The following is a 15,016-nucleotide window of genomic DNA, read 5'->3' as shown; positions in this document are numbered from 1 at the left end:
AGCAGAGGATATCGGATGTCGTGCAAGCCCTTGACGGCGATGTATATTCCGTGTGGGATGCATCGGCAGGAAACAAATCAGACGTCTGCTTGGCAAAGGTGGAGGACCTTCGGATATTCATCGAGGAGGAGAGGCCTTCTCAACAAAGATTGGCGGAATTTGTAAGTAAATCATTGTTATTATTATTACAAGTTAAGCTACAACCCTAGTTGGAAAAACAGGATGCTATAAGCCCAAGGGCTGCAACAGGGAAAAATCGCCCAGTGATTAAATGAAATAAATAAACTACAAAAGAAGTAATGAACAATTAGAATATTTCAAGAACAGTAACCACATTAAAATATCTTTCATATATAAATTATAAAAAAAGAGACATGTAACCCTGTTCTACATAAAAACATTCGCTGCAAATTTTGATTATTGGAGTTCAAGCTAAGTAATGAACAATTAGAATATCTCAAGAACAGTAACCACATTAAAATATCTTTCATATATAAATTATAAAAAAAGAGACATGTAACCCTGTTCTACATAAAAACATTCGCTGCAAATTTTGATTATTGGAGTTCAAGCTATTGTCTATTCTTTAGTTAAACAAAACCCGGCAATTCAGGTTGGAAGGTTCAGCTAATCAACGACTAGGTTCCTTTTTCGAATTATCATAAAACCTTCAAAGAATTGGAAAACTTATCTTATTTCATTTCATCCAATTTCAAGGAAGTAACTGTCAATTAACTTGAAACTATATAATAAGGAAACATGAAGGCAAGCAAATCATTCTAAAGCTCATCTGTAGAGGGGAAGAACCCTCTAACGAAGCTAGAGGCCATTGAAATTATAAAAAAAAAAATAAGCTTTCACAATAAAAACTAGAGAAGCAATCACTAGAAAACATGCCTTCGCCTCGCCAGGCAGTCTTATTTTGCTCTTAACTACACAGCATATTTGTATTTCGATGTATTTTCTTCAAAATCTAATGGATTTGCCCTTGGGTCATACCCCAAATGTCCACCAAGTTTCGTTGAAATTGGTTGAGTAGTTTTGGCGTATATGTTGTTCACAAACAAAAAATAAACTAATAAAATATTTGCTATTTACTTAACATTACGTACTCGTACTTTGATTCCCTTTATACAAAATGTTACAGCTTCATCCTCGAGTCATACCCAACATAACTACCAAGTTGGATCAAAATAGGTACAGTAGATTTTGTGTAAAGTTGATCACAAACAAACAGACACGGGTGAAAACATATCCTTCGGTTTTTGGCGAAGGCAAAAATAGTCTCCTAATTTACACAGTAATGAAATATACGTAACTATTACTTTTTTCCAAATGCTGATCATAATCTTAATCATTCTACTGAAATAACCCAAAATGATTTAGGCATGCGAGTGAATTTCCAAACAGAAAATAAATAAAAGACAATAGGGGAATCAATGGGGAAAATGCATCAAATAAGTGACGTACGAACGAATGTGAACAGGAATGTATACCAATGAAAAGTTTTCCTTCGCAGAGAAGAGCTGGTTTACATCGAGATGAACTAGCGTCTTGTGCAATGTCATTACGAAAGAGGCATAAAGAAAAAAGAATCCGTTTTTCTCTGGATTGACTCTGATTATCTTTAATCCTATCTGCAAATGCAGCAAAATTATTCCCTCTTTACGTATACATGCATTCACTCATTCACACACATACGCACAAATATACATATATATATATATATATATATATATATATATATATATATATATATACAGTATGTGTGTGTGTAAATATGCATTTATATATATATATATATATATATATATATATATATATATATATATATATATATATGTATATATATATATAAATGCATATTTACACACACATATATAAAGATATATATATATACATATATAATATATATATTATACATATGTGTGTATACACATTATATATACATATATATATATATATTTTTTATATATATATATATATATATATATATATACACACATATATATATATATACACACATAAATACATATGAACACACATACACACACAATATATATATATATATATATATATATATATATATATATTATATATATACTGTATATATATGAATAAATATACATGTGTATATATATAAATACATATGTACACAAACACACACACACACACACACATATATATATATATATATATATATATATATATATATATATATATATATATATATTTATATATATATAAATATATGTATATACATATATGTGTATATATATATAAATAAATATATATATATATATATATATATATATATATATATATATATATATCAAAAAGCCGTTCCCTCACACAGGATGTGGCTTTAGGAAAAACGAACACAAGGCAATGTCATATTCATCCCTTAACTGATGATATGTGGATGCACCTTCTGTGCAGTAAAACTTCCACAATATTAGTCGCTTTAAATGCCCACTCTGCTTGAAGGGCTCTCTAAAATTCTATACATTTATATAAATAATGACACCTTTACTTCTCAATTCCCAAGTACTTTATAGTATCTATTCTTTCCACTCAATACCTGGAAAGCAAAACTAGAAAATGTACAAGTAAACCCATAATTCTCAGTTGGAGTTCGATCCAATTCAAGCCAAACGAAGGTTGGCAAATGCTTCCAACCTGCTAGATGGGAGGGATGTCTTTGCTGAAAACCTTTTAGTTTTCATTGCAGTATGCAGTTGCATTTTTGAAGGAGCATTTCAATCTTTCTTCTCAGGGGTGACATCACAATAGGATACTGAACGCCAGATACATTATACGGCCCTTGAGTTAACAAAGATGCATTGAATTTATAGGCAGTGATTATGTAGTTCTTTCTTGTACGGAATTGAATACTGGGACATATGGCTTGTGGGTGGAGTGTTACAGAGAGAGAGAGAGAGAGAGAGAGAGAGAGAGAGAGAGAGAGAGAGAGAGAGAGAGAGAGAGAGAGAGAGTTGAAAATAATGTCAAAATTTAAATTTATCATTTACCTCTGGCTATAAGATATGTGGTATAGCAATGTGTAGAATACAGAAATCCACTTTTGATGGCATTTGTGGACTATGAAAAAGCCTTTGATAGTGAGCACCTGCTAATTTTTTGGAGGGTCCTACGTTATCATGGGATTCCTCTTAAATATGTAATTTTGATCAAGACTGTTCATGAGCATAGCAAGTGCAACGTTAATGTTAGTGGATTCCTATCAAATGAACTTAAGTGGAGTACTCCAAAGGAATGTGTTGTCATTTGTTTGTTATCCTCCTCATGGAGGATAAAAACAGTTGGGGATGGTGGAGAAGGATTGGAATGGATTGGTAAAAGGAAATTAGCTGACCTAGAGTATGCTGATGACGCTGTCCTTTTTAGCAAAACTCGACAGGCCTTGCAAATCTTGCTTACCAGAATGCATGAAATATCACATGAGAATGGGCTCAACATAAACAGAAGAAAGACAAAGATGATGAGAGCGGAATATGCAATGAAAGAGGAAATATCATTGGAAGGAGAAAGGATTAATAAGGTGGAATCATTTAAATATTTAGGAACTATGCTATCTAATACATCATCACCATCTACTGTAATAGCGTGCCTTTTTCCCATTCGTATGGGGTAACACGGTTGCCTTGTTTTTTTTTTTTTTTTTTTTTTTTTCTTTTTTGAAGGACTTAGCTTTGGCGTAGACCGTAGTCCCGACCAGCTGCCCTGCCCGCCGTCGCGTCGCTAGTGACAGACCCCGATAGCGTATGTTTGTGTTGTACCAGCCACCATCGCCACTCCTCCCAGCAACGAGGAATCATGACGTGGTTAGGTCAACAGTTCGAGAGGTGTGAGGTGTCTGTTATGTTTTTAGGTGTTGGAATGGCTGTGTATGTGTTTGTATTAGTCTGTAACACCCATTTGCTTTACGCAAACCTATCCGTTGATTACATACATAATCATGAGTGTCCGCCAATATATGGTCTTTAGAATTCGAGTTTGATGGAAGATTGAAAAAAAAAAAAAAATCAGACAATGGCTAGGTTAAGTAAAATCAAAACGCCTAAAATAAAATATAAAAATCCGGCTATATATCAGTTTAGTGAGATCTGTGTTACTGTATGGACATGAGTCGTGGTATGAAAGTGAAACAATATCCAACAGATTTTGTAGATTTGAGAACAAAGCCCTCAGAAGAATATTGGGAGTTAAATGGAAAAACAGGAATAAAAATGAAACTATAAGAGGGATTATCCGAGTGCCATATGTGGATGTGATCATGACGGGCCGAGAGAAGCTTGTGACTCAAAGGCAGGTTGAAAACAACTGAGTAAATTTATAATAGAATACTCTCCTTTATATACCAGAGCTCAAAGCAACAAGATATTTCATGTTTAAAATACAGACACTGTTACAGAGGAGAATAGCAGACATGTTTAATCTGGTTTATTTTAGTGCGAGGGAAGAGCGAAGATACAAGCATAATATATACACAAAATGAACTATGTACGATCGTGTGACACACGGTTGGTACATGGGCATGCTCTTGCACTCCCAAAGAGGGATTAATTCACCAAACTTATAACTGGGTTCCATAAGGCACTAGAAAAGTTGGAAGACCCAGGCCTACATGATTGAGGACTATCAAGCGTGAAATTGGAGATGATGAATGGAGAAGAAGTGATTTAAAAGCTCAAGATAGAGACGATGATTGAAATCTAACCTAAGCCCTCTGCATCAATGGGAGTAGATGATGATGATAGGCTACTGTTTCCTTTCAATTCCATATTCCTTTTACAATCTTTAAGCAATCCACCAAACTTTCAGTCAAAAGAAAACTAGTCTTTCCAAGCATTCATATATAGCCTATATATAATAATTCAAAGTAAGTTTGTTTTAAGAATTATCTCGATTTTTGTCAACCTATGTCTTCTTTTTCTCCTTCAACAGGAAAGAGAATGGGACGCAACATACCAGGCCGTAGCTGGGGATCTGCCACGTGTCTTCTTTTACAGAGACTGTTCAGAGATTCTGCAATCAAATAAAAGTGCTCCTTCTGGAGTGTACACGATTTATCCATCAAGAGATCTTCAGGTAACTGCCCTACTATCAGCTAAGATAATTCATATAGGTAAACACAAACACACATATATACAAACATATATACACACATATATATTATGTGTGTGTTTGAAATGTTGACTGGGTGCAGCCCATAGTCTAACATGCTCCGCCCATAAGCACAGTGATTGGGCATCATTAAATTGGTCTGCTAAGCTGAGGCTCGCTTCGCTCGTAAACAAACATTATCTCATTGTTTCTTCTCTTTTGGCAAGCAGTGCATGGATGTGCTGTGCACACCAGCCTAGTGGGTCACGGTTAAAGTATCATAATTACCTAAAATCTGTCTTATTATTATTGTTATGTTTATAGGAATCAGCTGTGAGGAGGCAGTCAATCACGATGCTTGTGGACGGAGCATGTTCAAGATTAAGGGACGCAATGAGTCACTTCTATGTGTGTGTGTGCACTTCACCACACACTTTTTGTGAATGAAATACATTTATCCTCTGGTCCAGGTATTAATGGAGTACATATGCATGTATACATCATAGTTAAGTTTACTAGGTAATTTTGCCAAATTTTTGTGGAGAGTATCAAAACCTATAAATTTGTGGAAACTGCATTGTATAAGCAATCAGAGAAACAGTTTTAATTTGCCCTGATAGTTATATGGCAGTCATCTTAGACTTTATAAAATAGCTGACATAATGGCTGTTGTTGATTCAGCAGGTAGACCTGTAGGCTCCCCCAAACCTGCCATCCCTACCTCACAAGGATGATGAGGTTGCAGACACTACAAGAAACTATCGAGTTTAAACATGTCTTAAACTACCGTCCAACAGACTGCTAGGCAGGGACGTTTCCAATAGGTTACCAGAACTCCCAGGGAAATCAATGATATCAACATAAATATGTGAGATTCAGCCAAAAACTTAAATAACTGAAAAATTTATTTTTATTGAATATTTTACAAGTGATCAGATGTGAACAATGTATCAAGTTAGTGTCTATTAAGAACCAACGTGCTCCTCATGACAAAAATATGTTTATCATTAAAGGCATCCAATGAGCCTTTACATAACACCATTATCGTCATCATCAGTTTCATACTTGTTGTGTGTCTTCATCATTCTGGCAATCAATGTCGCACAGGAAAGATCGATACAGGATAAGATTTTTGTTTTACAAGAACATCTGGCAGAAGAGCAGTCTGTTTTGCATTGGCAGCTAACCATCTCAATAATGGCCTTTCGAGCTGGAAAGACATCTGTCACGGTTGGTTACAGCTGGCAATCAGACTCCTTGAGGGAGCTATCCTGCAGGGAATTCAACTGAGGATCCTGCAGAGCAATGCTTGCCTATTCTCACACTCTGACTTAGATATGGACTATCAAGACATGTTGTCTCAGAGTTCCAAGGGTCGAATATAGCTTGTCATTTTCTGCCATATACATGCAGAATAGATGTTATCGAAGTTAGGAGATGGTCTTGATGTACATGACTTTGGGGGTGTAGGCTGCATAGATGAAGCTAACTACAGTGAAAAGAAAATTGTTTAAGTCATTTCTAGCTCTGCTGAAAGTATCTACAGTGAACTGATTACATTTCTACATGCCTTCTTGTAGACTTTCAGCCAGGTAGCTTTGTTACATGAAAGAATCGTCCAGTGTTGTCAGTGCCAGTGAATGCATGGAAGGCTGACAAAACCTTTCCTTTCCTGCACCTATGGCTTTCCCTATTGGCTCTACGCCCATAACTCAAGAGGCCATGGGAATGAACGTGTTATTCAGCATCGGGTCTTAGTTTGATATGACTAACACTAGGAAAACTGTGTCTAGGGAAAAGATAATTCTGTGCATCTGATGGGTTTTGCTGTTATGTCAGGAAAGCCTTGTAGATCTAAAGTGTGTCTGTGTCTTCAAGATTGTTATCTTGGAATAGCAAGTCTTTGTTGCTCCTTGTATGCCATGAAGAAGAGGTAATGACAAAATTGTGTGATGTGCTGTTGTACTCTAGTCTTACGTGAAAAAGAACCTGCTCATTAGGGTGTGTTTTATGTGTGTGTCATCTCTGATCGGATACTGGATTGGTTCTCTTTCTTACCTTCTTTTATACATGGTAGCAATCTTCACAAAATCCTTCCTGTGAGTATCTAACACAAGGATGATTTCTTGATAATCTCGAGAAAGGGTCATTAGGCTGGAGAATATGACCAATAACCAAGCAGTTGTGCTGAACAACTTACAGCAGTTTTTGCAAATACTTACTAATTTCAAAAGACAATTTAATCATTAGGCCATACTAGCACCAACCAAAGCAACAGATTTTTCAAGGAGTCTGTTTATTATAGTAGAATTGTTGAATTGTTTACTGTGTCTGCAACCTCATCATCCTTATGAGGTAGGGATGGCAGGTTTGGGGGAGCCTATAGGTCTTCTCCAGAAGAACCACTCAATCTATTAGGGCTATCTTTCCACTTGGAGCATCTGGTGTGATATTAATTCCATTATCAGGCTGGCGATATACCTGTGAAGTTTCTGCTGTTGTCAGCTTGTTGTCAGTAAACAATTCAACGTATATAAAACAGGTCTACTATAATAAACAGACTCCTTGAAAAATCTGTTGCTTTGGTTGGTGCTAGTATGGCCTAATGATTAAATTGTCTTTTGAAATTAGTAAGTATTTGCAAAAACTGCTGTAAGAAGTTGTTCAGCACAACTGTAGCTACGAGCATTGGATTCCATGGCCTTGAAAATAACATTTCAGCTGTGAAAATAAAAAGTTCGAAGTTATTTAGGAGCTCAGATATTGACGAAAACAATGTCCATGTCAGCTCATTGGTAAAATCCAAGATGACAGCCATAAGGGACTCGGGGAAAATAGAATTTTTTTTTCTGATTGTTTATATTATAAGGCAAGACTACAGAAGAATGGTTTGAGTTTGAAATATCCTACTAGAAGAGCTGCTTACCATAGCTGAAGTCTTTTCTATGCTTACCACGTGGAAAGTAGCTACTGAACAATTGCAGTGCAATAGTAAACCCCATGAGTGAAGTAGATTTTTTCAGTCATCTTAAGTGTTGTCAGGTGTTTGATGAAAGAGGAGAATGTGTAAATAGGCCAAACTATTCGGTGTATGTGTATGCAAAGGTAAAATAAGCCGTAACCAGAGAGAGGAATCCACTGTAGTACTGTCTAGCCAGTCAAAGGACCCAATAACTCTCTAGCAGTAGTATCTCAACGGGTGCCTGGTGCCTTGGCCAACCTACTACCTATACAAATGTCTACAAATGTATGTTTGGATACAGGAGTCCCTGGCATACCTCGCTTCGAAAAAGTGCACCCTGTCACACAATTGCTTTGTGACAAGTAACCAAAAAGATAGTGTAGGGAAAGCTGGCAGAGGTGGAGGGCTGGGCAAAACAGAAACTTAAGAGTCCAGCATGGGTGTGGCTGGGTGCACTTTTTCAGATGAAGGTGTACCAGGAATTCCTATGTCCAACAGTGTAAATTTAACCTGTGACGTATATTATATTTCAAAAGCATTAAAATCGCCACCAACTGACCTAGTTATCCACCCCACCCCCCAACAGAGCGGAGTGAAGGTGTGGTGCGACATGGAGACAATTATTGGAGAAGTGGGCTCCGCAGGATGGACGGTTATGCTGAGGAGGAGGAACACCCTTGCAGGACTTTTGAATTTCAACAGGTCTGTGGCGTGAGGTCAGGTCTTTTGCAATTAAGCATCTTAATGGCTTTCATTTTGCTTATAGTTTTGTATCCTTAATTCTGAATTTTGCTCTTTTTTGCGATTTTTATTATTTGGGGTTGGAAGCCATATTACACTTGTTATTTACGTTATTTTCAACTAAACACCCGGCTGCCGCTGAAAGGGCCTGAAAAATTCTGTATTTTATATAACCTATCTTTAAAATTACCAAAGACTAAATCGATCTATAATAACTTGCTGTTTTATAGACCAACAGCTGTAAAAGTTTGACTAAACATCTGGATAGGATTTCCTATTCTAATAAATATTTCTGGCATAAAAATGTATGTATGTATGTATGTATATATATATATATATATATATATATATATATATATATATATATATATATAAAACACTATACTGTATCTATATACTTATCCAAAATTAAGGTGTTTTTCTTAACAAAGGGTAGCTCAAGGGTAAAATGAGCACACCAGTCAGTGCCTCATTCATACTTTCACGGGTTAATCATGGACGAGCTCCTTGTGCTGGAAACTGTTAGGCAATTACCGAAAAAAATTACACCAGTAACACGGTTAACCCCTCTACAAATATCTTGCGTGATCCAATTCTCATCTCACGTATCTCTCACATCTGGTAAGAGTATTTCTTAGTTAACTCTCACAATAAACAAGCAAAACCTGTAATTCTATTCAACTCTAACCAACCCTCTCTTAGGCCATCCTCTCTTTCTTCCTATATCTATCCTTTTCTCCTTTCATCTTCATAAATTCTTTCTACATGACTGCACCATCTAAAGACATCTGTTGAACTAAGTCATCGAATAAAATAAGCATAGAAATACATATAGAAAAATTATACATATAAATATTCAAATAAGAATCCATATTTTTCAGGTCATGGATTGAATATGCAGATGGTTTTGGTGACCCAGAAGACGGAGGAGAATGGTGGCTTGGTCTGACCTGGGTTCACGAACTGACCTACCACCAGCCCTACCATCTTCTGTTTCTTCTTCACGAAATTGAGAAAGGGGACTTCATGGCGCATTATTCAAATTTCAGGTAATGAAAATGCAAGTTCAAACAGGTGGTGGGAATTTCTTTCATTTGTGGCAACACTGGTGTGACGTTACGTGAGTAACTCTGATGTGAAACGTCCCGTGAGTATTGTGTTATTGTCATTAATACTTCCTCAGTGTAAAAATGGACAAGAAAAGTTGTTTATCTTCAATATTATTTTTTTGAAGTTTTGTTTCATGAAAATTAGGTCACCTGACCCAGTGCTAGGGTCAGGAATGACATGGTTATAATGTGGATGCAGCCAGAGGCCCAAGAAACACTGTAAAGACCTTTTAGTATTGCCCACAATGCATTGTGTGAAGTGCACTCCAGGCACTAAACAAGGCCGAGTCATCCTGAAGGTCTGGGTCATATGAACTCCAGAGACAATTCTTTTTTGGCTGCAGATGGAATTACTCTGAATTATAGCAACAGAAGAAGAAATTGACTGGGAGATGAACAATACAATCATAAGGACAAAGCAAATCAGGAAGTTAGCATCTGAAGAAAGTCTCAAGGGAAAAGTTAAAATTACTAGTTCATAATAAACAGTAATTAAAAAGTTAATTACATGACAAAATATCTATTCAGATTGATTTCAAGCTTACTCTTAAGAATGTTTATAACTATAAAAATGTCTTCAAGTAATATCAGAAGTATACTGTATATATATGATTTTAACGCATTTGCTTGTTTAAAGTAAACAATCACATATAATATAAATAGAAAATGCATTCGAACCTGCTGTAAACAAACGAAAAAATGAAAATGAAATTATCTCAAAGTAAGTAATTTTAAAATGATAAATTGGCCTTCACTTATAGGTTATCACAAATTAGAAATCTACAATATATATTATCTAAGTTACAAAATATCCTTCTAAAATGAAACAAAGAATAAAAAAGCAGCTCATACAGCAATCACAAAAAACCCTCGAAGGAATCGTTAGTGATCATAAAATATCTTTTCATGTATATCGATAATTACAAATAAAACAAATAAAAAAAAAACCTTTGTTCCCACTTCCTTTCTTCCTTCTTCTTGAACCTCTTCTAACCTTCATCATATAACTAATGAATTGCCTCACAGGACCCATCACCGTGATGTAAAGTCCAATATCATATGCATAATTCAATGAAAAAAAAAATAAAATCCCTAAAATTCTCCTTTCCTCAACAGAATAGAATCAGAGTCCAGGGACTTCCGCCTAGTCGTAGACGGATTCACGAGCCCCTTAGTTGACGCCTTCGGCCAGTTCCATCACGGGCAGCCCTTCAGCACTCCTGACAGGGACAATGACGAGTGCACCTGCAACTGCGCCTTCAACAACCAGGGCGGGTGGTGGTTCAATGTTTGCCACCGGACGGTCCTCACGGCGCCCTTCCCAACCTCCAATGACAGAGAGGCCAAAACAATTCGTTGGCTGTCCGGATCGTGGCTAGTTTTCGATGACGTCACAATGATGATCAAGCCAACTAATCCGGAATGAATAGGAATAGCGGTGTGGATGCCGTTGGCATAATAACCAAGTCTGGATGGGTTTTTTCCAAATGGAAATTAAAGCCAATCACAGCACAAGCAAGCTCAGCGAAGGCAAGTACAGTATAGCCAAGGAAATCGTGATTATTTGATAATGACTAACGGGGATGGTATGTGCAGTGCATCCATGTACAGCTTGCCAGACCAGAGGAGTAATGTGAGTGCCAATGTGGAACTACGACCACTGGAGAGAGGCAATATAAAGTGATCTGAAGAGTTTTAACAAGGACTACGGGGTAGGTACTAACGTCATGGATTGCAATACTTGTCTCCACTAAGCAAGCACGCACTCTGATTGGCTCTAATTTCATCCTAGGACAATCCCTTCCAGCCTTTGCCAAAATTCCACCAGGTGTTCATTCTTGGTCAAATACCCGAAAATGGGATGGGATTAATATTGATTTTTAATGTAAATTTATATCCAAATACTAGAAAATAAGCAGGACTTGTAATTCAAGGTCAAATACCGGAAGTGAATAAAATTGCATTTCAATGTAAAATCTCAGAAATAAATAGGAATTTCGATTCCTTGTCAATACCCTGAAAAAATAAGAATTGTAGTTATTTCTTCTAATAAATACTCTGAAATGAGAATAAATCTAGGGACACCTAAATATTCAGAATGATAGAATTTAGGACATAAATTCATGCACCGGGGCCAGGAGGGCTTTCAGTGCTGAGGTGTAACTGGGGGAGGGGGCGGTGCTTCGTGGCACTATGCAGTTAGAGTTTAAAGAGGCTAGACAGCAAGATGCAGGAAAGAAGGAGGAATGGTAGTAAAGTAAAAGGTTGAAAAGTAGGTGCAGTTAGGAACCGAAGGGACTCTGGAAAGACGCTTTTATGATGCCTACAGTGCCTGAGGTGCAGTGACAGCACAAGCCTCCTACGTGTATGGCTAAATGGCTGCACGAGACTACCTCCTCCCTTCAGGAGAAACGGACACAGATGCTAAATTGAACAGGCTTCTTACGCAGTGTTTTATTCGTATGGAAAGAAATGCGCATAACTAAAAGTACAAACTGAACGAAAGAATTCTTTAAAGAATAGAAAAACCGAAATGATAGATGTGCTGTGGCATCAAAATTGATCTTAATCGTCAGAAGCGAAAATTCTACCTCATAATGAAGAGACTGATATTCAAATCAAGCAATGAATATCAGTTTCTTCATTATGTAGTAAAATTTACAAGGATTATTCTACTATCAGGATATCCTGGGGACGTTTAATAAATATTATAGAGAGCTGGAGCATGTTGCAGAGTTGAATATAGAAAAAAATGCATAAAATGTTGTGTAAATATTATTCAACTATTACCGTAAACACTAACACACTTATATCTTACCTATATAATAAAAAGCAAGTATCTGGATATACTGTATAGACACAGACACACACACACACACACACATATATATATATATATATATATATATATATATATAGTATATCATATATATAATATACAGTATATACATATATATAAATTCATATATATATACATATATATAATATATATACATATATATATATATAAATTTATATATATATATACATATATATATATATATATATATACATATATATATATATATACATATATATAAATTTATATATATATATATATATATATATATATATATATATATATATATATATATATATTCTGTCACGCTGAGCGGCATTGCCAAACGTATGAGCAATTGGTCTCTCTCACTCTTCTCCCGTAGGGAAAATAGGGAGTAATTATATCCTGGTGAGAGGGGTACCTCAAGCGAAACACTCGGGAATAACAATGTCCACCAAATTGCTGGGTTGTAGTTAAGAAATGGGGAGGGGAGAATGGACTGAAAATCTGTGTGTATGCGTGCATATCTATCTAAATATCCAAGTAATTTTTAACGCGTCACGTACGCTAGTATGGTGATAATCACTAAAACCTTTTGAGTTCAGATTTTGCATAGAAAAAAGTATATCCTTTGTCCGACCAAAGTTTTTCACAAAACATAAAAACTTCTGTACATCTCAAAGTTAATTTAAGTTGCTGTTGAAGATGCCCGGAAGTTTTGAATTCTTTTTAGCATTATAAATAATTTTTATACGACAATCATTATCACTAAAAACCTTTTGAGTTAAGATTTTGCTAAAAAGAAAAAAAAAAAAAAAGGTATATCCTTTGATTTCGCAAATCATAAAAACTTCTGTAAGTCTCAAAGTTAATGTTAGTTGCTGTTGAAGATGCAAAGCAGTATCGATTTTTTTTTTTTTGCATTATAAATATCTTTTACAAGACAATCATTAGAACTTAGACAGGTGCAAATACTTACGATATGAAAAGTGCCATAAATATTACATTAAAACTTTTAGAGTGAGTATTTCTGTATTTAAGATATTATATATTAAATTGTTCATTGCTTCTCTTTTGTTTATTTACTTCTATATTTCCTTTCCTCACTGGACTATTTTACTTGTTGGAGCCATCGGGCTTTATACTATCTTTTTTCAACTAGGGTTGTAACTTAGCTAGTAATAACAACAACAACAACAACAACAATCATAATAATAATAATAATAATAAAAATAATAATAATAAATAGAATTTAATAATGCAAAGACCTAGTTATAACATGAAAAAAAAGAGCAATTAAGGACACTGAATAATATCAGATGCTGTTTCATAAACAAATGAATAAAGCTAAATCTTAATAAAGAATATTTGAGATTCCGCCAGTCGTCATGAAAATAAACAAACATTTAGCCTTTATAAGTCAAGGCAATCCATATATTCTGAACCCACGAAATACAGACTTACAATAAACACTTAAGACTAAACAGACCCCTTCCAGGGACGGTACTTCATACTCTTAATTCGGCGGAAATGAGAGTATGAATGATATAAAATACGGATGCTGATCAGTTCCCTTCATAGAGAGAGAGAGAGAGAGAGAGAGAGAGAGAGAGAGAGAGAGAGAGAGAGAGAGAGAGAGAGAGAGAGAGAGAGAGAGAGAGAGAGAGAGAGACTATTCAGTCACCCTTGTGTTAAAGATACGTTTTCTATCATTGTGTATCTTGAGAATTTTTACCGTTTTCTATAAAACCTTATTCCTAATCTAAAGAATTTCTTGCAAAACTACGCGCCTTACATCGACTCGTCTATTATTGAAGGCTTATGCAACTAAATATGTTTACAATGCCTAACACTGCACAAATAAATTAACGATTTAAGGCGCTTGTTGAATGAAGGCTCCCTATTGAATACTGACTAAAAGACGTTGAGGCAAAATTATGCATCGTCTTAAATGTGATGTAGCACTTGTCTTAGTAGCCTGTTTTCTTCAATAGAAAGACCCTGTATATATATATATGTATATATATATATATATATATATATATATATATATATATATATATATATATATATATATATATATATATATATATATATATACACATATGTAAAATACAGTATATATATATATATATATATATATATATATATATGTACATATATACATATATGTATATATATATACACATGTATGTATGTATGTATATATATATGTATATATATATATATATATATATATATATATATATATATATA

General features: G+C 35.1%; 1 protein-coding gene across 1 annotated transcript in view; it reads left to right on the top strand.

Moving 5' to 3' along the window:
• LOC137653442 (fibrinogen-like protein 1) overlaps window positions 1-12,817 on the top strand; it is a 13,637-nt gene extending 820 nt beyond the window's left edge. The window contains exons 1-5 of the mRNA XM_068386837.1: window positions 1-161; window positions 4,969-5,112; window positions 8,676-8,791; window positions 9,712-9,879; window positions 11,056-12,817. The exon at window positions 1-161 is cut by the window's left edge and continues 820 nt beyond it. Coding sequence (XP_068242938.1) covers window positions 1-161; window positions 4,969-5,112; window positions 8,676-8,791; window positions 9,712-9,879; window positions 11,056-11,365 — 899 coding nt within the window. The 3' untranslated portion in view covers window positions 11,366-12,817. The remainder of the gene's footprint in view (window positions 162-4,968; window positions 5,113-8,675; window positions 8,792-9,711; window positions 9,880-11,055) is intronic.
• The last annotated feature ends 2,199 nt before the right edge of the window (window positions 12,818-15,016 follow it).

Source organism: Palaemon carinicauda, chromosome 14 (genome assembly GCF_036898095.1).
Source record: "Palaemon carinicauda isolate YSFRI2023 chromosome 14, ASM3689809v2, whole genome shotgun sequence".
NCBI classification, from domain to species: domain Eukaryota; kingdom Metazoa; phylum Arthropoda; class Malacostraca; order Decapoda; family Palaemonidae; genus Palaemon; species Palaemon carinicauda.
The sequence above is the reverse complement of the archived record's forward strand: the minus strand, read 5'-3'. Positions and strand labels throughout refer to the sequence as shown.